General features: G+C 51.7%; 2 protein-coding genes across 5 annotated transcripts in view; one reads left to right on the top strand and one right to left on the bottom strand.

The window, feature by feature from the left end:
• ALPK3 (alpha kinase 3) overlaps window positions 1-16,772 on the bottom strand; it is a 34,019-nt gene extending 17,247 nt beyond the window's left edge. The window contains exons 1-3 of one of the 2 annotated variants that reach the window (XM_063345915.1): window positions 16,546-16,772; window positions 7,556-7,594; window positions 4,224-4,345 (exon numbers count right to left, since the gene is read on the bottom strand). In XM_063345915.1, coding sequence (XP_063201985.1) covers window positions 4,224-4,345; window positions 7,556-7,594; window positions 16,546-16,757 — 373 coding nt within the window. In that variant the 5' untranslated portion in view covers window positions 16,758-16,772. The remainder of the gene's footprint in view (window positions 1-4,223; window positions 4,346-7,555; window positions 7,595-16,545) is intronic. The other variant, XM_063345916.1, reaches the window with a different exon arrangement.
• Window positions 16,773-21,486: 4,714 nt separating this feature from the next.
• LOC134520967 (mucosa-associated lymphoid tissue lymphoma translocation protein 1-like) overlaps window positions 21,487-26,095 on the top strand; it is a 30,144-nt gene continuing 25,535 nt past the window's right edge. The window contains exons 1-6 of one of the 3 annotated variants that reach the window (XM_063346907.1): window positions 21,506-21,616; window positions 22,212-22,306; window positions 22,575-22,693; window positions 22,997-23,150; window positions 23,805-23,983; window positions 25,476-25,572. In XM_063346907.1, coding sequence (XP_063202977.1) covers window positions 22,297-22,306; window positions 22,575-22,693; window positions 22,997-23,150; window positions 23,805-23,983; window positions 25,476-25,572 — 559 coding nt within the window. In that variant the 5' untranslated portion in view covers window positions 21,506-21,616; window positions 22,212-22,296. Of the gene's footprint in view, window positions 21,617-22,211; window positions 22,307-22,574; window positions 22,694-22,996; window positions 23,151-23,804; window positions 24,026-25,475; window positions 25,573-26,095 lie in introns of all 3 variants that reach the window. The other 2 variants (XM_063346906.1, XM_063346905.1) reach the window with 2 other exon arrangements.

Genomic DNA, 26,095 nt, shown 5'->3' with positions numbered 1-26,095 from the left:
GGTGAGAAGGGGGAGTTAGTCTTCTGAAAACTGGGAAGGTGGAAAGAGTTTAGGACAATTACATATAATCTCCGTGGCCTTCTGTTTCTACTACTACTTTCTACTTCTACTATTACTACTTCTAGCTTACACAAGCTATGTGGAATGGGGGCTTCAGGCATTTTTGGGAGGAAAAGTAATGGTGAGATCTCATCCTTTCTGACTTTATGAATTTATACCTCCCCGTTGCCTGAAGAGAAGGAGGCTTACAGTGATGCTCACAGCAGGGACAGATACTCACTAAGAGCTCCCCATGCCACCGGCCTGCCAGCGGTGCTCATTCTCCATCCGTCTCTTGCCCTGGCTGCCCCAAACCCAGGCATCCTCATCTCCCACCAGCCTGCTCTCTGCTCTTGTGCTCCCTACCCTGTCCCCAAACCCACCCATCCACCCCTCTCACAGCCCCTGCATTGCTCCAGACATCTTTCATCCATGCACTTTACTCTGGTCCTTCAAACACTTCCCTAAGAGGGCTACCATGGATTCAACAAGTTGAACTCCTTTATGCTTATTAAAGTCCTCATCCACTAAGCACCCAACTGTCCAATCACTTGACCCCAACTCTCTTCCCCAAGCCATGGGCAGAACCCTTTTACCTTCATAGCCCTACGATAAAACCAGACTGCTTTTGTTCCTACCGTCTCCAGGGACATGCTACTGAACACAGTGCAGATGTCCACATTGATATAGAGCAACTGTGTAGCATGGGAGAGGTACCAGGCTGGACACTTCTTCAGCACAAGCACTGACCCATGAAGGGAGTGATGGGACTGAGCTCCTGAGCTGGTGATTTGGGTAGGCAGGTCAAAGGGGTTGAACCTGCCCAAGGAGGGCTGAAATGGCGCTGAAGGGGCAGCCGTCCAACAGTGGGCAATACCTGGTACTGACATACGATGGCCTTGGCTAGATCCAGTCATCACCTCCCCCACTTGGCCTCATTCACAGAATCACAGACTGGTGATGGGCTTGGAAGGGTCCTCTAGAGACCATCTCATCCAACCCCCTGCCAGAGCAGGGTCACCCAGAGCAGGTGGCACAGGAACGCATGCAGGTGGTTTGGAACGTCTCCAGAGCTGGAGACTCCACCACCTCTCTGGGCAGCCTCTGACAGGGCTCTGCCACCCTCGAAGGAAAGAAGTTTTTCCTCATGTTGAGATGGAATTTCCCGTGTTCCAGTTTGTGCTCATTGCCCCTTGTCCTGTCCCTGGGCACCACTGAGAAGAGTGGCCTCATCCTTTTGCCCCCTGCCCTTTAGCTCTTGCTGAGCGTTGATGAGATCCCCTCTCAGCCTGCTCTTCTCCAGCTGAACAGCCCCAGGGCTCTCAGCCTTTCCTCAGCACACAGATGCTCCAGCCCCTCAGCATCTCCACAGCCTCTGCTGGACTCTCTCCAGCAGTTCCCTGTCCTTCTGGATCTGGGGAGCCCAAAACTGGACCCAGTGCTCCAGATGCGGCCATCCCCCAGGAGACCATTGGCCTTCTTGGCCACAATGGCACATTGCTGGCTCATGGTCATCCTGTTGTCCACCAGGACTCCCAGGTCCTTCTCCACAGAGCCGCTCTCCAGCAGCCCCCAACCTGTACTGTTGCATTCCCTAACAAGCAGTCACAGACCCGGGCCTCTTCATCCAAGCCCCCACATTTCATCAGCCAACATCTCTTCTTCCCAGCCAACGCTATACAGAAATGACTGAAAAGGTGTGAAAGCCTTGTAGTAGCACCTCCAATAAGGACCACTCTCTGAAGAGAAGAGACCAATATCCACTCACTGGGAATGATCTGTGATAACCCTTGAGATCCTGAAGTCCAGACAGACCCACCAAGGAAATCGCTTGGTGCAGAGAAGCAGAGTATGCTCTGCTCTGCAAGAAACTGCAGTGAAAATGGGAATGTCCTCATTCCCTTTTTCACATCTCTTAGAGAACAAAGGATGAACTAGTTTCATCTAAAAAAGAAAACATGTCACAACAGATGCAGGATTTGACCCCATATAATCAAATCAGACATAGTAGGGACATTGGTAGCAGGCAGAACTAGGCAAGAGGAGGAAAAGAGTGTTTGCGCAACCACCCAAGAGCATCAGGAAGTCTGCCTCTGCCTCACTTGTTTTTTCCTTGCCTGCACCACCAAGCACATTTTGGAGACTGGCTCTTCAAACACTTGCATCTTGCTTCCTTCCTAGGAAGTCACTGGCATTCACAGATGTGGGACCACCCTATAACTCTCACTATTGGTCAAGAAGCAGAAAAAAAAATATTAAGGTGTTATTGTAGGTCATGTATCCGTATTTGGGGCTTGGGAGTCATAACAGGAGCAGCTGACTGTCTGCCCTTTGCCTCCTGCACGTCTATGAACCAAAGTGTCCCTGGACTCCAGCCACAGCAGTGGAACTGAGCTGGTTCCACTCTGGTCACCAGCCAGGGATGTAACCACCACTTCCTTTCTCCCATTGGATGTAAACATCATGGCAGGGGGAGATATCTGAACTACTGACCAGACCTTGCAGTCAGAGTTTGCTTTCCACCTCGTGCCCCCCTCTCCCAAAGAGATCCTGACCTCCTAAAGCAGTCCACAGGGCCACATGCAAGAGATGACCACATGGCATCGGTGGCCCAGGCTGCTTTTAAGGATGTTTCCATGAAAATTCCTAATTTTGTAGGTTTATTAACTTAAGTGCATAAAGACATCCCCCAGTCTAGTTTACCAGGTATGAAAATACTGCGATAGGCTACGTGCCGAAGATTTGACACATTTTCTACTCAAATGCAGGAAAAAGACTGGTATCAGGTCAAGTCTTCAACTCGTAATACATCAGGTTGTGCTACACAGCACTAGCAGGTCATCCAAAACTGGAGGCAACATCCTGCCTACCAAGAGCAAGCGTGGCCTGCAGGGAGGGCTACAAACCGGACAAAGACTGGATCTGTCTGTACATGTTGATACTTTTGATTTTGGTAAAGCAGAGGAGGTTATTCCTTGGCAGCATGTCTCCTGCACAATGTCTCCTGGCTTGCAGAATGCTGAGCTCCATGCTACCGCACAATAGGTCAAGCTTTTGCCTTTAGAAAATTTGAATTGGGAAAGGTCTCCTAATGAACCACTGAGGGGCATGGCTTGGAGGTATCTCCCTAGCAGCCCACGTCCTGCTTCTTGGGCAAAAGTGAGCTGCTAGGAAGTTAAGCATCAATAAAATCAACATAGCAGTTGCACCCCCGCAAGTTCCGAAAGTCAGACCTGTAAAACAAATTAATCCATATGAGAAGAGCCAGGTTCGATGCCGGTAGCTCTCAGAAGGGCTCAGTCTGTGTTTCCTGGTGCACAGCATGTTCCTAATGGCAAACTAGATTTCCTAACTCTTAGGAAAGCCTTGGTCCTTGTGGCTAAGGGGCTCACTGCAGATACTCTCCTCCTTCCAAAACTTACAAGCTTGCATAATGTCTCTCACTGAGTAGCCTGTCAGAATAAACAACATGTGCAACATCAGGAAGGATCAGAGTTGTAAACAAGTACATAATGGAAAAATTACAGTTTTAGAGTCTCTGTATTTAAAGGACAAAAGCTCATCAGCAAAGGAGCCCCTTGCCTTTACAGCAATGCACCAATGCCATACCACATCACAACAATGCCTTTGCACCAACCCTCCTCTTCAGCCTCCCCCTTCTCTTCTTGGCCTAACCCCTTCCTGCCCAAGGTTAGATTTTAGCTCATTGGGCAGAAACTGGCTTTTATTTCAGACGTTGACAAACACACAAGTTTATCACCGATGCAAATGCAGCTGCACTCTAACCATTTACAGCCAGCAAAAAGAGCCAGAGCTGGCTCCAGCATGACAGCCTTAGTCTTCAAAACTGCACGTTCCTGAGTTACGGAGTCCGGGATTAGCAGAGATTAGGACAACAAAATGTAGCTGGCACAAGCAGTAACCAGCATAATCCATTTTCTGGTCTGTAATTTGCCTTGTTTGAGATGTTAGGTTATGCCTTTGCCTCTTAACTATTTCCGGTGGTTACCCCCCTCCCCTTAAATTAAAGCTGAAATCATCATGCAATTGCTGAATCTCTACTTGGCAGTCTGACAACAGTGGACTTGTTAATGTGTTGCCTTGTTATCACCTGCTCTGGAGTTTAACTAGCAGGAGTCCAGCAAGTGAGGCAGGGCCAGGTTATTCACTGAAGACACTGTTACCTGTCACTATGCACGTGAATTTAGCATCAGAGTCCTCGGACACAGAACGGGATTTGATAGTGGTTTCAAATAGTGGCTGGGTTTCCTCCGTCAGCTGAGAAATGATTGCGCAGAAGGTGCTCCTGGAAGATTCAAGAAGCATTTCTTAGAGAACAAAGTACTAGAAAAATCAAAGGGTCCCCTTCCTATCTCGTCTCAGAAGCCTGCGTTCTTCTTGTAAATGCCCTCCTTCCCTCCCATCGTCCCTACACTAAGTTGTTCACAAGTCTAGTCCACTGTCAGGGTATTTGACTATTTTTTCACTCCTAAAATGATTCTGCCCACTTAAAGTGTCATTTGGGAGACGTTCCCTTTGTCTTAGCCCTTATGGCTATTGGGGTAATGAATGTCAAGAACCATTTTAGTTCTTGATTACACGGGAACATTTCTTGGGTGGGCCAGAAAGACCCAAACAAAGTCAGCTTCACATTCCCAGGGCTGCACCATCAGTGTTTCAAGTGTTGCTCTGTTCACCAGGATTTTACTTTATTTGTGAAGACTTCACATTGTAATTTCAGGCCAAGTATGAATTGAACACGTCTCCTAAAGACAACAGCCCTCTTTGAAAGCTTTGAATTAAGAAAAGCTGTGTACTGCAGATCGCTGAAGGAGGCCTTGAGCCTGGCTTGCAGCTTTCTGCGCTCAGGAACCATATGTGAAGCTGACACCCATTCCCTGTCTCACCTCTCACACTACCTGCTCCAGGAGTTGAGGCACTAGCCCCAAAGTTCAGGCTGGGACACCCAAACAGACAGAACTACCCAAACAGTCAGCGCAATCTGTGAAGCTTATAAAAATGGACCTTAGATTCTCCAGTCATTTAAGCACTAAATCCGTGTATTTGTACAGCACTGCCAACCCTGTTAGAACATCACCAAGAGGGGCCCCAGACGACCTAGGCTTTCTTAAATAAAGGAAAAGGATTAATTCCAAGTTGGGCCTTCATTTGGATAGTGCTCTGGGGCTCTCAGAACAGAAGAGCTTCTTTCATTTTGCCCTCTGCAATTAAAGCACTACACGTTTCCTTGAGGAGAGAGGACCCCAAGGTCTCAAGCGCAAGGATCTTAGGAGAAACAGCAAATATTGCAAGAGAATCGGTAGCTGGCAGCTTTACTTATATAGTTTTCAGCAGTGAAAGACATTCCTTAAACAAGTGATCAGCTTCTAGAGACATGCAAGAGGTGGAACAAACCCCCAGACCATTCCTGACACAGCTCCACCACGAGCAGAAGGGCTCATAGCACGTGGTGAGGGCTCCACAAGGGGGACCCCAGCCTCACAAGCAGCCCCCGGCTTGCAGGCAGGATGCTGGTACTGCTGCTACTCATGCTCTACCTGCTGAGGAAGCAGACTCTTTCAGGAAAAAAAGAAAAAAGAAAAAATATCAAAACACATTTAGCACGAACCCAGCAAGATGAGGTGCACTGAGGGGCTCTGCAGCAGGGAGTGAACTGCACGCACGGCTAAAGGTGCCAAGATGGATCCAGCCACAGCAACTGCCTGTTTCATCCACCCAGAACACTTACCTGGAGGCTGCAGTGCTGTCATTTTCACTCTGGCTTCCTGCTAGAATGGGTTTGTGAGAGATGCTGGGAGACAAATCCCTGAGCAACAAGCAACTGGAATGCAGAGGGAGCCTCACCCAGCTCCCAGGCACTTTGTGTTGGGTAAGGGTCCAGGACAGGGGCAGCTAGGGCTCTTGCAAGTTTGACTCATCTACTGAGCAAGGGTTATAAGCACTGTCTATACCCAACACATATGTGGGATGGGATAAAAAGCCAGATGCCACAGCTTAGACTCTTTTCTGCAGAGATCAATGGTCCCCAGGAGACTGGCCCTGGCAAGCAACTCTTGACCCAACCGCAGGGCCAGGAAAGGGCTGTGGGAGCCAACAGCTCCTTCAAAAACAGAGAGACCTTTCCATACTCCAACCCCAGGAGCAAAACCTCCTATTTCTAAAGAGCAAGGCAGACAGTCCAGTACCAAGGCAGTTACTGGTGGGGTGTTGATAGCCCCTTCAGTACAGACCCCCAGCCCTAGACCAGTAAATGCCTTTTAGATCCACATAAGGCACTTCCCAAGCATCAACAAACGTTTCATACCCCAGCAACCGGATCAGCGTCTTAAAAAAAAGTGATGCGCACACACATAGTGACACTCGGGACCAAGTTTAATCCCAGTACCACGCCGCCGCTACCAGCAGGCAGCACCAGGAATAAGTCTGGTCCATTCAGTGCAAACCCCACGGTCAGGTGAAATACAGCAAAGGCTACTGAATGGTTTAGGAAAGCAGTGTCACCCGAAGCTGGGGGCTCCACGGGCATGGCAGATGAATCAGAGGAGACTTGCCCAATGTGCACTCGCCAGGGAGCCCTGGAAGGTCTGTTTAGTCTTTCAAAGAAACCATTGTATTAATCACAGGGGGGGTTAGAGGCTGCAGCACTGTGGGGCTCTCAGCTGACTCACTCCAGCTGCAGCCAGACTCGTCCAATCCAAATTGCTTTCTAAACCAGTAATTCAGAGCATTCAAGAAATCCAACACAAAGCGGCAGCCGCTCTTCCCCCGGGCCTTCCTGAAGCTGCATCCTTGTTGCAGAAAAAGCCCTGGAGCCTAGGAAGACGACACTGGCAATTCAGTAGCCTTTTTACATTAAAGAGGGATTTCCATACAAAAGCAGTCTGCAGGAAAAGGAGACTGGAGAAGCCTATTCCTCTTCTTCATGGCCTTCTTTTCCTGACTTTGTTTAGCAATCCCCCAGCTACAGGGGTGTTCTGGAGGGGCCTTTCCCGCCACAGTTATTATATACTTGCTTCTGCAGCAAACCAGGAACGCCAACTGATTTCCAAACATGCTATTTTGCCAAAGGCAAAGCACAATGGTAGGAGTGCACTTCAGGGCAGAGTTCAAATGAATGAGGACTTTCACGAGAAAGCACAGGATGGCAGGGGGAGACAAGAATTTATTCTTTGAAAGTAGAAACAGGTAGGCATATCTAATTTAAAAGGTCTCTGTATGGAAGTCTCACTTTAATATCAAGAAGTAGCTGAACACCCATCCTTTGGCTAAGAAAGAGGAATATTTCTTGCACCTTAACACAGGAATTACGATGAACATTCACTTTGCTGTCTGAAGTTCAAGCAAGCAGTAGGGATCCAATCATGCAGAATGAGGCTGTTAGATCACTTCAGGGCTCTCTACTAATTAATTAGTACCAAAGCATTACAGATTAATCATGTGCAGTCAGATTCAGCACAGTGTTTGGTCAGAGCAGTTTAATGCAACGTAGTTTTACCTTCCTAAACTGGAGGGAGAGAATCTGCTGCTTGATAAGCTAAGCAAAAAACAGCATAAAAACCATTAGACAGAGAAGCATGGAAAGGAGCCGAAATAAACAAACCGTTACAGAGACGTATTAATGATGAGTCGTTTTGCACAGGTCAGAGTTCCTATTAAAAGAAGGTACAGCTGCCTTACTCAGGCTGACTGCCAGGACGAGCAAGCCACGTTATCAATTGAAATCAAAGGCTGTAAAAATGAAATGGTCGTTAACCGCAGAGAATAAGTGTAAGAACATTTGTACAAGTAGGTTTCTAAGAAGCAGCACCTGAGCCTTCCATGCACCATCCGCAGCGTTGTGCTCAAAGCAGGCAGCTCCACCCCGGGAGATGTTGGATTAAAGGGCAGGTAGGAGTACAGACCGCCACAAGCCCACTTCTTCGCTGGCAAGAGGGTAGCCTGAGCTGGTCCCCCTCTGTGCTTCAAAGGACAGCTCTTTGGAGAGGCTGAAAACTCTCTGGTCACTATACACTGCTTTCCAGCTTGACAACCAAATCACTAAGGTCTGGCAAAAAAAAAACTAAACTAAAATAAAAGAAGCAGACGAGAAGCTACAGGGTTTGCTTTCTTTGCAGGAACATGTTATAACATTAACCAATTCAGGAGGAAAAAAAAAACAACCAAACACCCAAGTCCTACAGAAAGGACACCCAGATGAGCTACTTACCAGTGGCCACCAGCTCTCCTGAAGGAGTGTCTTCAAGGACCCATGTGCTAGCCAAAAGGCCACATTGCCATACTGTGGCAGTGGCCCCTTGCAGGCTGTAGGAAAAAAGCCCTCAACATTGACCTGCAGCAGTCAGGAGCAGTTCCTCAGGCCCTTGTCTCACCCACATGGCAATCAAAAGCCCAAAACTGACTAGCTACCAACTAGGCAACAGCGTGTAAGCTCAGTGCTTTCATCACATCGAGACACATGCCAGTTGTGCCTCTGCAACAACCTCACCATACAGCACAGACATCCCCTCTGGGATGTACCAAGTCAGACGCCCACGTGCAGACAGACCAAACCTTCCCAGCCTCATGCACTGAAGACCACCGTTGAACAGCCGGCCTTCAGGGCTTTATGATGATGCTACAGAAAGCAGCACGAAGAACCAAGACAGCTGTACCTCTTCAGGTCTCCCACCCAAATGACCAATTCGGGCTCTGCGCGAGTCCCAGTCCCAAGCAGGACTTCAAGTCTGGCCCTAAAAATGACCACAGAGGGTCTCTGAAAACGGCTCCTGCCAACCTTATAGCACTTCCACCTGTGGAAGCAGAACCTCCGTGCAAATACTAAGTAAAAAAGTAGACACTTCACACAAATAATTGCACATTTTCATTGGGAAAAAACCCCACAGCACTCCGAAGAGCTCACTGACTCCTTCAGATCAGGGGAGCAAAGACAGAAGAAGTTTTGGACAGCCACTCAGGAGTAGTTTTAACCCAACAAACATGGGTGACACTTGCCCTTTTGGCAGCAGCTTCACCCTCTCCACCCCCAGCCACACGATCCTGATCCCTCCCCGGTGCCAACTGCTGTTCACGCAGCCAGAGGATGAGCAGGTCAGGCGTTATCCAGCTGGATAAATCAAACACTAACCGTAACAGGCTGAAGATCAGCCACCCAGTCCATCTTGCATGCACTGTGCTGGCCCATGGGAGAAGGCATAGAGGAACTTTGTCTTTCCAGCTGAGCCCCACCACCTGGGGCATCCCTTTGAGCCCCAAGTCCTCTCCAGCAGTACAAGGCATGCCTTTATGTTACCTGCCTTACTGACCAGCACGTCACCTTGTCCTCATCTCCCACCTTAGAGAGCTTTGAATGCACCTCCAGCTGCTTTCGCCCTCCGCTGACCTCCTTCCTCCCACAACCCTCCCAAGCCCAGCCATCCCAGGGGAGGAGCCCCCAGGGACTCTGGGTGCCCCCAGCCACCTCTGTCTGGCTGCAGACACAACTCACAGGCTTACCTAGTCTCAGCCACCAGCTTTCCAACAGTAAATGAGCCCAAAAACTTTTTGCATACCACTGCAAGGGAAAGACGACCTTTTAGCCTCCAGGAATACAAAGGACCTGGCATCGCTTGAGGAGCCAGCGGGGAAGATCCTAAACCACTTGCTGGAGAATGCCAGCATAGTCAGAAGTGCAGTTTTAATCATGCTTTCTTGCATAAGACAAAGGGGAAGGTGTCTTGGCTTGGACGTAAAGAAAAATCACCCAAATAGCAAGCGTCAGAATGAAGGGTGCCTGTGCCACAAACCCCTTGTGCTCCTGAATGTGATCAAACAGTGAGCGTTGTCAGTGCTGTTTTTTTTATCCCCAGTGTTGAGCACACAACCTGGGCTTTATTCACTGCACATCCTGAAACACAGTGCTGAATACTGGTCTGAGGGTCTCTTGAGGAGCCATGATATTATCAAAAGAAAAAGGGCATCACCACAAAGATCCACATGTTAACTAAAGTTTAACCTCTATATGCTAAGGAACCAAGCAAAATTTGCTTTTCAGACTAAGCCCAGAGAGAGCAAGATCAAATTCTGAGTGTTTCAGCCAGAACAGCCCTGCCTGCAGGCAGCTGGCATTTCACTTCATTTTCATTACGCTCACAGCACAGCCACGCAGAGCTGCAACGGCGTAACTGCATCAGACTCCAAACCAAACCTACCCACTCGCAAACACGGGACTCCCGAGCAAGGCACGACAGATGCCCCAGCACGCCCTGATACGCTTTGGGACCGGATTGCCTGCGTCCCCAGCTCTCCAGAGACTTGTTAGTGCACACAGCTAAGGACTCTGCTAACGATATGCAGCGCTGGCAGCGGATGTGTCTCCCCCCGAGCAAGCCAGGAGCCATTATAGTCACTGGATGAAGGCAAACGCTTGTCTTATCCTGAGGAACACATCTAAAGCAGGCAAATCAAGGTCTAAAGGTGCTGGTTTCTCTCTACTGGAGAAGGGGAGCTCAGAGAGATCTGCTCCAGGCATGTGCAGCGTGGGTGGGAGGAAGCCTTCTCAGGTGTCTCACGTCCATGCAGCACAGCACAGCTTGTTAAAAGCTAGCCCTGAAAATACAGGTTTAGTTATTACCCGCTGTTGCACTGGGCTGTGAGAATTATACCCCTCTGTTATGTCCCTTCTACCAGCCTCTGTTCTTCAAGTTCCACTTCATCAGAGGCTTTCAAACTCCTTCAGACGTTTATCATCTACTTAAAGGTTTTAGCCCTTCAACTACTCATAATTTTCTCCAGAAGTGAAGACAGTCTTCCCCATTTTTCATGCGCTTGCCAAATTTCAGTCTTGCTGCAAGGGCAGGAGGCAGAACTGTCAATCACACTCACTTTTTTTAATCACTACAAACATCGCGCAAGTCGATGGCCTAGGCTGGTACACTACCCCACTGGCACTGAAAAGTTAACTGCTTGAAAAACATAGATTTTAGATCTAGCACCTTTTCTAAGCCCTCTCATGCAATCACCACATGAAATTCTCCTCTTTCTGTATTTCTTCTTACAGAGATAAACAAATCCTTCTCGTTCCAGCTCGTGTCCTCATATGGAAGTCGACAAGAGCTCAGGATGCCCTGAAAGAGGCTTCACAGGGGCTCCATCCTCGCATGTACAAGCGCATGGACTTGATCTGCTTGAGCTGCAGCAGTCATTAATACATTTCAGTGCTCTTCCACAGCACAAAAATGGAGCCACGCAAGCTCTCCAGTGCAGCAAGTAAACAGTGAAACCTGGCAATGACAGCAAACCTGAGACCTCCGAGTTAGGGTTTGGCAGAAAGAGCACTGCAGAAAAGCTGCTCAGAAGAGCCCAGGGGGAACAGGGCAGCGCGTCCATGCCGGGAGCAGGACAGAGGGATGGCCCTGGCCATCCCCTACAAGACGCTCCCTCTCGCTGGCACCCTGACCCGTGACATTATTGGGCATGTTTTGCACATGCAGACTTCCAAGTATAAGATTTCACATGAACTTCTCTGCCTCCAAGGTTAACACTACTCGAGACAAACACAAGCCTCTCCAAACGTCTTCTCAGCTGTTGGAAACCAACCCTTTTCAACACTGAAAAGCCAACAATGAAGCCTTCATGTACATATGGTTATGCTTAAGGCTTCTTTCCTGCCATGTGTCCCGCTTCTTATCAAGCCCTTCACGCACACACAGAACGAGTGTGTTTGTGCTTCATATACCATGGCAGTAATTATCAGCAATGCTGTGATAAAGCAGCTGTGAGTGCTGTGGAGCTGTACAAGACACATTGTTATTTTACAGACTGGAAAACGGATGTATTGAGTCTTTGCTTGTCAAGGTCACGGAACGAATCGATGTCAGAGCTGGAGAAATATGGCATTTTTTTCTGCAGGTAATTAACTTTGAGCCGAGATGAACACAGACTTGCATGTAACAATTTAGAGCTAGATTTCATTAACAGAGAAGGTGGAAAACAATAAATTAAGTTACATGTTCCTGTACCAGCCCCTCCAACGCTCTGAAGGTGGCACAGATTTGTGTATTTTAGCTCTGAATTACTGCTGCCTCTACGGTCCAAATCAAACTGGTAGTTAGCTGAAAGACATCAAGGTATGAGAAAGGACAAAAGCAAACAAAGCAAATATTGGACAACAAGACGCCTAGGGAAGCTGACATCTTCCTGGTAACTCATTGCGCATAGAAGATTTTTTGTGAGTGTGGGTTAGAAAAGAAGCAAGGTGAAAATACAGCTGTTCGTAACAGCTCTTCTGCCTTCCTCTTCTTGGACCAGGCGATGCTGTGAAGTGTGAGACCGAGCCAGCGTGAGATAACAGCCTCATTCACCCGAGACCTTCCCCGCTGTGCTGAAACAGAGTGAGGATAGAGCAGGTTTCAATGCCGCCTCCTGGAAACCATCTCTGCGGTGGCACAAGAGGCGCCTGGTTGAGAGGAGACCACGCTCGCCCCTCCACACAACCAGCTGGCATCCCAGGCCTGGGAAACGTCTCCATTTATGGGGTTTCCAGAGAAGAGCAAAGTTCACACATGTGATATATTCTGTATCTCAACAGCGGTCCTGAAGGGCACTGTTTGTCCAGCTCCACATCTTCATCTTCCAGCCTAGGTTACTGGCTCACCAACCTACATACTCAGCTCCATGTGACTTTCTAGGAGATACGGACAGGAGGCTTTAGAAAGGTGGCTGAGAGCTGCAGCTTGGTGCCCACTGTGCCCAACCGGTAAGGTGCCCACTCAAACAAGGCACCGCTGGGCAGAGAATTACACCAACAGGAAAAGAGACACTTCTACCCTAGAGACCCCGGGGATGAACCCACCAATTCCTTCACTTTTGCCTGGATGTCCCTCCTGTCAGAGTCCCTCCTGTCAGAGTCTGGGATGCTTCTGACCGATAAGATGGGTACACTGAAATCCTCCAGATGCCACAGCTGGTTTCTAATCAGGGATTTACACCACTCGTTGCCCCGTAAGGTCAAGGTCCCATAAGAAGTTATGGATGTCCAACTGCTGGAGAGGGAACTCCTCCGAACTAAGCAAGCTAAACATGCTTTTCAGGAACCAAGCACTCCTGTGTTTTCAGCTCACTTTATTATAGTAACAGATCTTTCACCTCCATTTGATATTATGTGCAAAACAAGAGGTACAAGATTGGGAATGGTTTCTAGCCAGAAAAGCCAGGTGGCAAGGCACTCTCCTGAGCTCAACTGCCACCACAACCAGAGACGCCCGTCCAAGAAAAGATCAGAGGCAACGTCACCATACTCTAAAAATATCTGCATATGATGAAGCTATGACAGTAGAAAGATATTTAAGCGAGGAGGCAATGCTGTAACGAGACTGAGGAGCAGACATCTGCATTAGACAAGAGGTGCAGATCACTTCCAACAGAGGAGTTTGCCTAGGTCTCAGATGAAGCCCCTGCCATAAGATTGCACAAGAAATTGCATCTCTCTGCACAAGTAATTCTACAGAATCTGCTAGTTCTTACAAAAAGGACACCTAAAGAGACGTCTTGAAGTTGTGGCCCATGAATTCAGCCAAGGCAGACCATGGCCAGGAACAACAGATTCTCCTCTCACTTTGTGAAGTAGTTATATTCAAGTTGTTAAGAGTTGTTTAAACCACCACCTACCCCCAAATGAAAGAGTCCTGTCAGCTGCTGGGGCAGAAGGCAAGTCACCATGGCCATAAGCTGCTCCTCACGTTGTCTGTTATCAGGTATACATTAAAAGACTGACAAAGGAAAACCAGTAATCTCTTGTCAGTGAGCTATCAGCTCACAGGGAAGATTCTTCCTAAAGACCAGTTCCTAAAAGCACAAGAAGTAAATATCCTGAATACTCTGTTTAATAAAGGGATGACATTCTCTCTAGGGCTATTTTCAACACCTCTATTCTTTTGGCCCCTGCACCACCACCTCTGACAAACTCTACAAGTGAAAAAAACCAGAAAAGCATGTACCAGATTCTAAATTAGTATCCTTCAATTTACACAACATCCCTTTGCTCCTATAGGACAAGGGAGACCAGGTACGACCATCCAGACTACTCTCTACATGGTTCACAAATGCAGTCGTGTAGGTGAAACATGTTCATGCCTCACCCAGAAGTAAGGATTCCTAACCTCAGTTCCATAAAGATGTTTCCATGTCTGTAAGTACCTCTGCCACGTCACTACACTTTGTACTGCTTTAAGAGTGGGTAAAGAGAACAGGCAAATATTTCGGTTAAACACGCTCTACAAATACATATAAAGCCAGCAACAGAGAAGCCTGAAAAAAACCCCACACTTTCTTTGGATCAGAATATCCAATTTTGCTTTCTAACCACCAGAGCAGCCTCCCACCACAATTCTGTGTCTGCATCACTTGTCCCATACTTTCGTTAGCTCCAAACCCACCAAATTCAAATACGTTCTGCTTTGAAGAGAACTGCTGAATGTTATCTGCCGTTAGGCATGTCACTCATCTTGCTTTTCAAGTTCTCCCAGGCAAGCTCTCCAGATGTTCCTGGATTTAATTAAACTCATAATTGCTTTCTGAAAGTCGTCTTGCCTACACCATTCCACTCACTTGCTTTCCAGAATTGTTATGATACATTATTTAATTACAGGACAAAAAGCCCCACTTCATTCAAGCCCTTGCCCTGCATCACAGACAACACCACGGTTTCCACACATCCTGGCACAAGTCCTCAACACTTGTAGGCGCTCTCAGGGCTGTGCAAGGAGTAAGACTTTTATATTCCTCCTCCCTAATTCATTAGAGAAACTGGAAGATGTCACAAACACAGGGAAAGGTCAGTTTTGCTATTTAGTGAATATTTATTCACTGCTTCTTACAACAGAAGGGGCAGCCACTGAAGTTAAGGGGCAAAAAGAAAGTACCTTGCCATAGGCCTTGACGACCAAGTACATAAGTGTGTTGAAAAAAAACAAACCTGAGTGCAGATTTAAGCATGGCAGTACAGTGTCCCTTCACCTGCAAAAGCACCAGGCTCCCCTGGATGGAGGCTGGGGTGCACCCACTGCTGCCCAACAAGTTCAAGGTGTTCGGGACTCAGAGCTTTGCAGGCACAGGCTGGATTTACCGTGCCCAAGCCACAGCATCCACCCCAGCAGAAGACACCAGGTTCACTGCACGTGAGAACTACGTCGCTCTGCACCCTCCCCAGCGGCCTTAAGGGAAGCTTTGGGAATTTGGGGAAGCTGGCTGGGAACACCGGAGGTACTGTTTGCAGGACCAGTGAACACTCCTTTATGGTTAAACTGATTAAAGCTGCAATTTGAACACCCTCGGGGGGAATAAAAGTCAAGCGATAGGCAACCAAAACACCTCAACATCTTATTTATTGAAGACTCTCTCTACTTGTAATCCGCAGAATGGAGTCATCAGACTCAATTACAGCTTTCCTTTGCACGGTACGGTCTCAGGTCACAGCTTGGCTGTGGACGCCGTATGGGCATTTGTTGGTACTGAAGATGCCACGGCACGCAGAGAGGCTGCAGTCAGGTCACACGCTACGATACCAGCACAAAGGAACTGAATTAAGGCAACTTAACTTTGGCATTACCCCATTTTTAACATCTGACTTCCAAGCAGCATGTCTTTATCTCTTTTGGTCCTGTATTTATTTTTATGAATCTCCGATTCTTTGAGGCATCAGAGCTTGACACACTGAAAATGGATTATTTATAAACCATCAACAGAGAAGAGGCACACTCAAGAGCTTACAGACTGAAGAGCATTCCCAGTGAATCCAAAGTAATTTATAGGCTTTCTTTTGAACCACTAGCACAATCACTGACACCTTTGCCTTCGCTGGCACGTTGCCTTGTGTTTTTGTATATGCTAACCTCAGCCAGTCTCAGTTGACATGTTTATCATACCTTCTCCCATGCAAACAAAGCCTTATTCCTACCGCAGACCCCCTGCCTCAGGCCATTTCTGACCCAGGAATGCCGTTCTCACTGCTGCTCGGCCCGTATCTACATTGTAGAAATACCTTTTTGGCAATGAGATAAGGCACAGGCGCAGCGGGCCTCTTGCTGGGAGCCTGGTGTCGGTAACAAAGGCGGCGTCACCACAGCGAAGGCAGGAAGGTCAGGGCAGCGCCCGTACCCCATTTAACGGGAGAAGTGCAGGGGCCGGCGTCCGCCTGCGTTTCGCAGCACGCCAAGCACACCCGCCCTTCCAAAAACACAGCCCTTTGCCAGGAAGCGAGGGGCAACCAGCTATTATGGAGAGCCCAAGCCACCGCTTGGCTTTTCCCAGCCCACAGAATATGTGTAGGGAGGGAAAGGCCCAGGCGGCCATGCTGCTTCCAGCTGGGCCGTCACCTCCGTCCCGGTATTGCCTTACCGCCTGGGACGCCGCCAGCCCCCTCAGCTCCCGCTTCACTCCACACAGCTCGTCCCGCGGCCCGGCCCCCCACCGGCCTCTGAAACGGCCCCGTCCCCTTCCCGTCCCGCTCACCTGTTCTGGGGCCGGATGCCCAGCAGGTAGCTCCGCCGGTCGGGGCGGGAGGCCCAGGCCGCGCTCTCGGCCTCCTCCGCCCCCTCCACGCTGCCCGTTCCCCGCCCGGAGAGGCCGGCGAGGGCCCGGCGGGGCGAGCCCATGGCGGCGGCCGGGCTGCGGCTGCCGCTGCCCCCGCCGCCGCTGCCCGCCCTGTCACTCACCGCCGGCATTTATAGCCGCCCCGCACATGCCGCTGTCAGTCGGGGGCGGCGGCGTGACGCGGTGGTGAGGCCCGGCCGGGCCCGGCCTCCCGGGGTCTGGCCGCCCACTCTGCCCCGGGGCCCTGATGCCCGGGCCTCCCCCGGGGCCGGGCCACCCCCCGGGGCCTGGCCGCCCAGTCTGCCCCGGGGCCTGGGGCCTGTCCTCCCCGGGACCAGGGCTGCCCCATGGCCCTGCTGCCCATCCTCCTCCTCCTCTTTCCATCACTGCCAGCTCGATTCCGTCATTTTGGGAGAGAGTGTATTTTATTCTTTTTAGTAATAACCTCCACCTCCCGCCCCCAGCTCGATTTGGGGGATTTCTCGCACCTCGAAGGTGTCTCGGGATCAGCTCGAGCGTCCCCCAGTGTCGCGCAGGCCCCAGGCTCTCGCCTGGCCGGCAGCACTGCACAGTGCGGTCATGGCGGTCCCCTCCTCGTGTTGGATTCACCCCTTGGCAGCCTGGGTTTTGCCCGGGAGAAGATCCGTGATGCTATTTATTTGGTCTCCATGAAAAGAACAGCACAAAAGAGGGCTATAAAAGGCGGGTACATGTCACAAACTATTACCGGCAGTGATTTAATACCAAATGAAAACATAATGCGCAATAAAATGGGATTTATTCTTGTTCCACCTTCGTCTTGCCTGTCAAGCTGTTGTATCGTGTGCTGCAGGCACATCACTGGTGGCACCGTGTCTCCCCGGCACGGGATTGACGGATGGAGCAGATTTGCTGCAGATCGGATCTCTGCCCACGACTGCACAGCAGCGATTGCTGCAGAAGTGGGAAGACTATGGTGGAGAAGATGATGGCAGATGGCTGCTCCAGACTGGGAAAGACAACAGGCTGCGAGCTGGTCCTCCCTGGGCAGGAGAGATAACGAATGTGGCAGCAAACAGCGGGGCAGGTGGTGGCCGCCTGGGTTACTTGGTGCAGGACAGCCCGGATTCCTCTTCCCCGGCACACACAGTGATTTGGAAGGTGGCTTTGGATAGGGACATACAGAGTGTGTGCATCACCTGTACCGGCACGGGGGCATGCGCAGAAACACAGGGTGTGTGCACCACCCATGCACGGGCACAGGGATGTGCCGACACCCACACAGCCTTCACCTAAGCTGTTCTTGTCACTGGTATATCAAACCCGGTCCAAATGGAAGGGGTGGTAACAAACTGAGACAGATCTGCAGGCGGAGAAACTGGTGTCCGACAAAAGAATTGCCAAGCCCGGCAAATGTCCATGCTCAGGCATATGGGAGGGCAGTGACACCTGTGGACCAGGGCTTTGGGGAGAAGTTTGCAGGGAGAGGCGGTGACTGGCGGGTATTTGACCATGCAATCTAGTGGAGCGGTGCTTGCAGACACCACCAGATCCAAAGCCAGGACCCCCAAGTAAGTTCTACTTTCATATAAAGTTTCTTGGGTTCTGTTGACCTGTCAGAGTCAGTGTATACTGGGTCAACAATTTGGTTTCTGTGGTTGCAGTAGTTATGATGTGGTCCTAACCGTTCCAAATCTGGATTTATCCAGTTGGTTGACAGTGGCATGATCAGGCTTGTAGTTCTTCCACTCGAGGCCCAGTGAAATGCTTTTCTCAGCTCAGATCCCAGGGCAGTCTCGCATTTGAGCAATGTTTTGGAAGGAGATTTCTGTCATCTCAGGAGTAGGTATTGGAGTTTATTTGCTTTTTGCAGGCCACCGTGGCAGGTGATTACACTATTGGGCATGTAAATAGTTTGTGATACCAGAGAGGATACTTGGACGAGAAGAACAAGACCAGGGGGCATCAAATGAAATTAGCTGTACAAAGTTACTATCTTTGGTTCAACAAGTCTCTGAGCTACAAAAGAATATTCTCTGTGTGCATGCCTCGATCTCACACCCTTTGCTGTGCCCTGGCTGCTGCCCACATGTGGGAGGCAGGATGCTAGGCTGGGAGGACGCGAGGTGGCATTCTCCTGCTCCCGTCTCTTTCTCTGAAAGGAAGAGGACTTTCAGGCCCTACAGTTTCAGGCAACCTGAATTCAAGTCCCAGCATATGAATTACGCGTTATTTTACCATCCTATCACCATGAGCCCTACCTCTTTGGGGTGTTGGTCTGAGAGAAGAGAGCCCAGACCGTCTTGAGAAGGGTGTCCAGGACAGGCGAGTCTCTGTGTTGGGCCTGGAACTGTGATTTCAGGCTCCCAAATACAGGAAAGACACTGATACACTGGAGTGAGTCCAGTGAAGGCCACCACGATGATTAAGGGAGCTCAGGAACATGACATAGGAGGAGAGGACAAGAGAAACTGGGTTTAAGCCTTCAGGGGAGGGCTAAATGGAGACCTCCTTGTTTCCTTCAACTACCTCACGGGAGGGTGCACACCAGACAGAGCCAGCCCCTTCCCAGGGGTGCAGAAGGGTAGTCTGAAAGGGAACAAATGCAAGTGGCAAGGAGGAAAGTTCTGATTAGATGTTAGGAAAAGAAATTGCCCTGTGAGGGGATGAAACAGTACAACAGGGTCCCACAGTGGTGGGCGATCTCCATCCTGGAAGACTGTGAATGGGACAAGGAGCAGATCAACGTCTGGGTCAGAGCGGGGGCTGGACCAGAGACCTCCAGAGCTCCCTTCCCACCCCAGTCATACCGTGGGTCTGTGCCTCACCCAGGCAGCAGGGGGAAACCTGGATGGCGAGCGCAGATTTAGCCCGGCTGTGGTGAGACGAAGCCTGCTGTGGTGTTTGATCTGCCCCCCAGACACACACTGGATGGATTTTTTCCTGCCCTTTCAGGCTCTGAATGGTTCTTGTGCCCATCACCCTGCTGAGACAGAGCTTCCTCTTACAGCATCTGCTCTCCCGTCATTTTGTTCCCAGAGAGTGACAGTGCCCCCTGCTCCCGTCTCCATTTGGAAACACGCTCCCTCGCCATTTAGCTTTTGAAGCCTAAGCCAGTCAGCCACAAGGCTTCAATCCTTGTTAGCAAAGCTTTCCTCCTCTGCCTGCAAATCCAGCGCTGACTCACAGCGAGAGCCACAGATGTTTTCTCACTCCTCTCACACAATATATCCTTCCCTTTCCCCGCCTGCACGCACACCCGTAGGTTCCTCCCTTTCTGAAATCACCGGCTTCTTCCTGCTCTCCAGCGTGATGTCAACAAGCTCTCAGCCCTGATTCTTCACCAAATATTCATGCAGAATCTGACAGGGCCGGGCTCTTACAGAGGACAAGCATGAGCGGCTTTTTGTGGAGGTATTTGATGGAGGATGCTCTCTCTGAAGCCCAGAGAAGCAGTCTGTGGGGAACACAGCAACCTCCAGCTGTTTGAAGAGACACTGCATCAACCAGAAGTGTCATCTTTAGCTCCGGGAAAGTTCTGGGGTTAACTTAATGATCATTTTTATTAGCTACCTGCACTGCATTTTAAATAACTCGGCTTCACAGGCATGACACAGGGCTACTGGCACATATTCAGCTGGAACCTTCATTTGCAATCCATTAATATGTTTATTTTAAACCTTCAAGGGTATATTTCCAAATGCTTGTCTGGCCCCCCTAAGAATTCAGAAAAAGGAGGGTCTGTGTGGTCTCAGAGGCAGCTGGGGAGATGAGCACAAAGAAAGGTCCTACGAGTCTGTGCTAAGCATCGCCTTCCCTGTATCCAGGAAAGGAAAGGACCAGTCCCTGTAGGAGCAGGGATTGCTCTGGATCAGATCTATGGACAGGGTGTAGCATGTTTTCCTGCCTTTGCAGGAGCGCAGCCTGACTGTCCCATCCTGCACAGAGGAAAGGGTGTGGGGGGAGAAAATCCTTCCTCCACCCACCAATTTGTTGGGTTTGGCTTTTTCCTAGCATCCTCTTCCCCATCCCATATAAGAGCAGGTAGAAGACACATCCCTTGGCCTTTTTTGGTCCCTCTGAACCCTATGGAATGGCTCAGCTCTGCCCCGGGTTCCCTGGGGAACCCTGTAGAGGTGATCCATGACTGCTCTCAGCCACCCAGAGACCTGCCTGCACCCTTCCATGCTGCCACTGAAGGCACTTGGGAGAGACATCCCTGGTGCTCTTGCTCTTCCTTGGTCAACCCCCATCATCGCTATTGTGTAAACCACTGCTGCAGCCCCAAGGGGGGAGAAATATCAGCAGGAGAGCAAGGGTCTCTCCTGCAGCTTCTTCTCCAGATGGTTTGTAGTCACCTTCATGCTGAAGTCCTGGTGCCCATCACTCCTGGCACCACAGGAACCTGCTGCCCAGGACCATTGGCTTGGGGAGAAGCCAGGCTGGTGCGAATTTGTCTGCCCTGGGGCTGGGAACCTGTCAGTGGGAACCCCCAAGTCCTGAGCACATCTCCATTGGCTTTGTGTCACACTCCCTGTCCAGTCACTTCAGAGCAAAGCTCTTTGAGAACGACAACCAATTGCTCCCAGTTCACCCTCCATCCTCTCCATTTGCCATGTCACAGACCTCCAGCTCTTTTCCAAATGGTCCTCCCATCTCTGGAAAGGTGACGAGTTTAGGTTGAATGAGTCTGACCTTACTCACCCTAACTTTGTAAATGAAAGTCACGGCATGGTGGGAAGGAGTCCTGACGCTCACCGCCACGTCGTTTCCCCTGGGTGAGCAGGCTGTCCCCGGCCGTCCCAGTTCCGCCACATCCCGGAGGGGCTTGTGCAACCTCGGGGCGGGCTGGCCCAGCGCCACTTCCCCCGGGCCCTCGTGATGCCCGGCCCAGCCGGCGGGGATTTCTCGGAGGAAGCAGCCCAGCGGGGTTTCTGCCCGCCAGGCGGAGCGGAGGCAGCACAGCTGTGGCTCCACCATGAGCCTTGGGGCTGCGGCCCCCGGGAGAGAGGTGAGGGTGGCCGTGGGGTGCGAGGGCAGAGGGGAGGGCGGCCGCGGGGATGAGAGCAAGGGTGGTGGTGGGGATGAGGTGAGGACAGCCGTGGGGACGGGGGCGAGGACACCTGTGGGGTGGGAGGTGAGGACATCCATGAGGAGCGGGGTGAGGAGACCTGTGGGGGTGTGGGGAAGGATATCCATGGGGATGGGGGCGAGGACACCCATGGGGATGGGGGCGAGGACACCCGTGGGGGCGGCGGCGAGGTCACCCGTGGGCAGGGGAGGCACGGGGGCTTTGGTACCCGAGCGAGAGGCGCCTCCTGCCGCGACCCCTCGGAGCGGGCCGTCCCGTCCCGTCCCGGGCAGTGCCGGTCCAGCCCCGGCGCCGTCCGTCCCGCCCCGCGCGGTCGGGCCGTGGGAGCGGGGCGGGCCCGGCGGCGCGGAAGTGCGGGGCCGGCGGGGCCTTCCCCGGGCGGCGGGGCACGGCGGGGCCGCGACCCGGCGACCCGCGGCCCGGCCCAGCCGGCCCCGGCGGCTGCCTTGCCCGCTCGCCGCACGGGCCCGAGCCGCCCCTCCAGCTCCGGGCGCTGCCGTCCCGCCCGCCCCAGGTGCTGCTGCCGCTGCCCTCGCAGAGGAGCCGCCGCGGGCCCGGCCGGCGGCCGCCGAGGCCGGGGAGGAGCCGCCGGCGAAGCGATGCAGGAAGGTGAGAGGCCGCCGGGGGGGCCGGGGGGCAGCCGGGCCTGGGCCATCCCCCGCCGCCGCTGGGCCCCGTGGGACCACCCCACAAGCCCCGTGGCATCCCCTGGGCAGGGAGGGCCAACGTCCCTGTTGTTCCAAATCTACCCCTGGGATGGGTGACGGGGACCCCCTCTTGCAGCCCAGTGTGCCCGGCCACCAGCCACCGGCTGGGAGCGAGCCCCTGGACTGCTCCCACTAGCTTGTTTCCATCTCCCTGTCCTGTTCCCCCGCAGCCATTGCGATCACCGAGCAGCCGGTCTCCGTCTCCGTCCCCGTGGGGTATTCCTTCAGCCTGCGGTGCAGAGCCGAGGGACGCACGTCGCTGCAGTACCAGTGGTTCTGTCAGCACCAGGTAAGGGTGGGGGCAGAGGTGGCCCTGGCCACGGCAATGGAGCTGGCCCTCCGCGGACAGACCTGGTGGGAGGCAGGAGGCTCGAAGGAGCCGGGGATAGGATGTGTGTGCACGTCAAGGGCTTCTGCAGATGCTGGAAAGGGGCATGCAACGGAGAAGCTCCTTCTCCTGCGTCCCTGTGGCTGGAGGAGGGAAGGAAACCAGGGACTTCCACTTTTCCTGCTCCTGCGAAGGGCTTGCTGGTGCCTTCTACTACCAGCAGTGAGCGGGATTTGCTGCCCACTGCCTGTGTTTTCCCTTTAGTCTGTCTGCCGCCAGATCCCTGGTGCCACCAAGCAAGATTTGCCCATCACTGCACAGCAGACCCAACTCTACACGTGCAGAATCAATGACCTCCACAGGAATGCTGTCTTCTCCGACTGGGTGAAGGTGGAGGTCCATCAGTGTGTCGCCAGAGGTGCGAGCGTATCTTCTATCTTTTCTATATTTTATGCTTTGCCCACCCTTGGAACAGTGATCCTGTGCAGTTCCTGGGGCACTGTGACCTTGCAGCTCGAAAATCGCAATCCAGAAGGATTGCTCCAGCAACGTGAGCGTGCAGGTCTAAGCCAGGTGTCTGCTTCCATCCTCTGGATGCTTCAGGTCTCTGTCATCATCCCAATAACACCGGCTGTGTGTACCTGCTCCTCCTGCTGATCTCTTGCCGTGTGTTTCCCAGAGTTATACCAGGTGTTTGCCTGTTTGCGTTGGGCAGAGGGACTGGAAGAGGCGATCTGGCTATTTCAAAGCTGAGCAAAAGTAACTCTGGGTGTGGTTGACCTCAGCAGGTTGACTGCGCCCTTGGCAGGAAAGGGCAAGCATCACATCTGGGAAGCCAGAGGCAGGGCTTTGGCATGTTGTTTATTATTGTGGGTGTTGCTCTCAAGGATTCCCTGCTTCCAGAGCAGAAAGGCGCAGCTGTGAGGTCCTGTGGGATGGCATCTCGTGGTGCGGGTGGAAAAAGCTCACTTTTCTGGCATTATGTGCAGAGTCCTCTACTGGGGGTGGGGGGAATCACCGTTGTTTTCTGGCCTTGGGGAGGGAGGACCAATTCTGTGTCGCTGCTTCACAGGACTGCCGCCTCGGCTCTGGCGAGGAGAACCGGTCATCGTCCTCAACCCCACCGAGCAGAGAGTGGAGGTGGGGAAGCCGCTACAGCTGCAGTGTGCTGCCATGGGGGTCCCGGCCCCCACCTACCAATGGTACCGTAATGGGAACCTGCTGGAACAACAGAAGAAAAAAAAACTCTGGGTAACATTGCCTTGCGATAGTTCAGAAGCTTTGGCTACTGAGGTGGGTGATGGGAGAAGGTCATTGCTGGATGGTGGGCGTGGGAGAGCCTCAGAAGCCTTGGAGAGACTGCTGAAAATGGTGTTATTTTCGTCCTGGATGTGACAGGTGGCAGTCCTTAAGCCTGGCTCATATCTGCGTGACAGGGCTCGGGCGTGCTTTGATCTGTGTGATCAGGTGAATGCCAGCAGAAAGCAGCCTCTCCTTGCCCGTCCTCCCTGTCTCTCCAGCCCTTGAGAAGCAGCCTCGCGCTCGGCTATCTTTCCCTGCTGTGTTGCAGGGTTGTGCGAAAGCACTCCATGCCTCACCCCTGTTGCTTTGATAGCTGACTAAAGGACTCCGGGTGAAGAGGGAATACGTTTTACGGGCTTCTTTCAAAGCTGTGGATGTTTCTCTGAGAAGTAACCAATTCATAGGTGCATCAAGGGCTCTCAGCGTGTCTCTCGTGCCTTTTTGCAGCAGCGGCACAAGAACAGCTATCGTATGTCTGTGCGGGGGACTGCAGAGTGATGGAGCTGCGGGAGTGCTGTCTGCCTGCAGGAGAGCTAGAAGGAAAAGTGGTCAGTCCTGATAGAAAAGAGTCAGGGAGACAGCAAAAGGTCTGGATTTATTTTGTGTCACTGGCTGAATGTAAATCAGTGCTGTCGTCTTGATGCAAGAAAGGCAGATTTCCTGCTGGGGCATCATGTGAGGGGTAACGAAGACAAGACATCCAGTCTCTTCTCAGTAGTGGTAGGTGATACTAGAGGGGACAGTGGCCTCAGATTGCATTTTTCACAGGGAAGTTCCAGCTGGGGATTAGGTTCTTCATTAGAGGTGGGTAGTGCTGCCCTGGAGCTGGAAAGGCAGAGACATCTCTGTCCTTAGAGATTTTCAGTACTTGACTAGACAAAGCCATGGCCAACCTCGCCCAGTGGTGACTTTAGTTCCTCTCTGAGCGGGAGCCTGGCTGGAGAACCACAGAGGTCCTCGCCAGCCGGTACTGCTCTGATTCTTGTCCCGCATTAAGAGAGTTGGATAAGAATTGAAAACTTGCCAGAAGAGAGCGATGGGCATCATCAGAAATCTAGAAAATGTCACCTAAGAGGAAAACCAGGCAACTTTCTGATATTGGCCATGCACCGTCCTCCCAGTGTGGCTCCTGGGGCAGAGTATGGCTGTGACACAGGGCTTGGGGGCTGCTGGAAAAAGAAAGGCAGGCATTTGGGCAGAGGATTCTTGCGCTGTAGAAGCTGTGGTCAGCAGCAGACCTTAGCGTGTGGCCTTGCAGAGCTATTTAGAAAGACAAGTGTCATGGGCAATCTCTTAGCTTTGTGAGGCAAGGAATGAGGTCCCAGCAAACAGCAAGAAAAAAGAATTTTTATTCCTGGAACACAGGTGCCTTTGGCAGATATCAGCAGGGGGCCACAAACTTTCACCATAAATAATGTGATTTAACTTTTAATCTGTCTAGATCACCCACGCGAAGGTCAGTGACTCTGGCACGTACCTCTGCTGCGCCTCCAATAGCCACGGAGAGCACTGGACCAATGCTGTGGATGTCCACATAGGTGAGTGGAGCCAACCCACGTCTGTTTTGCTGCAAATCACCTTTTAGCATGAAAAGCAACGAAAGGACAGGCAGGAATTTAGTGCTCTTGCCTGGAAGCGCAGGGCTGGTGAACAAGGACCCCAGTGCTGGCATGTTACCCTGTGGCTTAATCGGTGTGCGGGAAGCTGGGCTCCAGGGTGTGGGATTAGGAGAAGTCGAATGCGTGGCTCTGACACTTGCACCTCCCACAGCTTGGGCAGATCTTGCACTCTTTTTATTAACAAAAAGAGACCACCAGTTTTAAATACCGCTTCTGCAGGGAGCCAAAGGTAAGACACTTCAGAGTAGAAAAGCAGCATGGGGCTCTGCGGGGAAGCTGGAGCGCCCTGGCATTCCTGCGGCGGCTGTCACAGGAGCAGCCTGCAGAGCGCAGTTTCACACCCTGGGTATACTGGAGGCGATGATCTCAGCAGAGCTGCGCAGGCCCTGCCGAGCGGTGTGTGCAGGCGTCCGTCAGCCCGTGATAAATGTGATTCCTTGAT

This window comes from Chroicocephalus ridibundus, chromosome 9 (genome assembly GCF_963924245.1).
Source record: "Chroicocephalus ridibundus chromosome 9, bChrRid1.1, whole genome shotgun sequence".
NCBI classification, from domain to species: Eukaryota; Metazoa; Chordata; class Aves; order Charadriiformes; family Laridae; genus Chroicocephalus; species Chroicocephalus ridibundus.
Note: the sequence above shows the minus strand (reverse complement) of the source record. Positions and strands in the feature narration are given on the sequence as shown.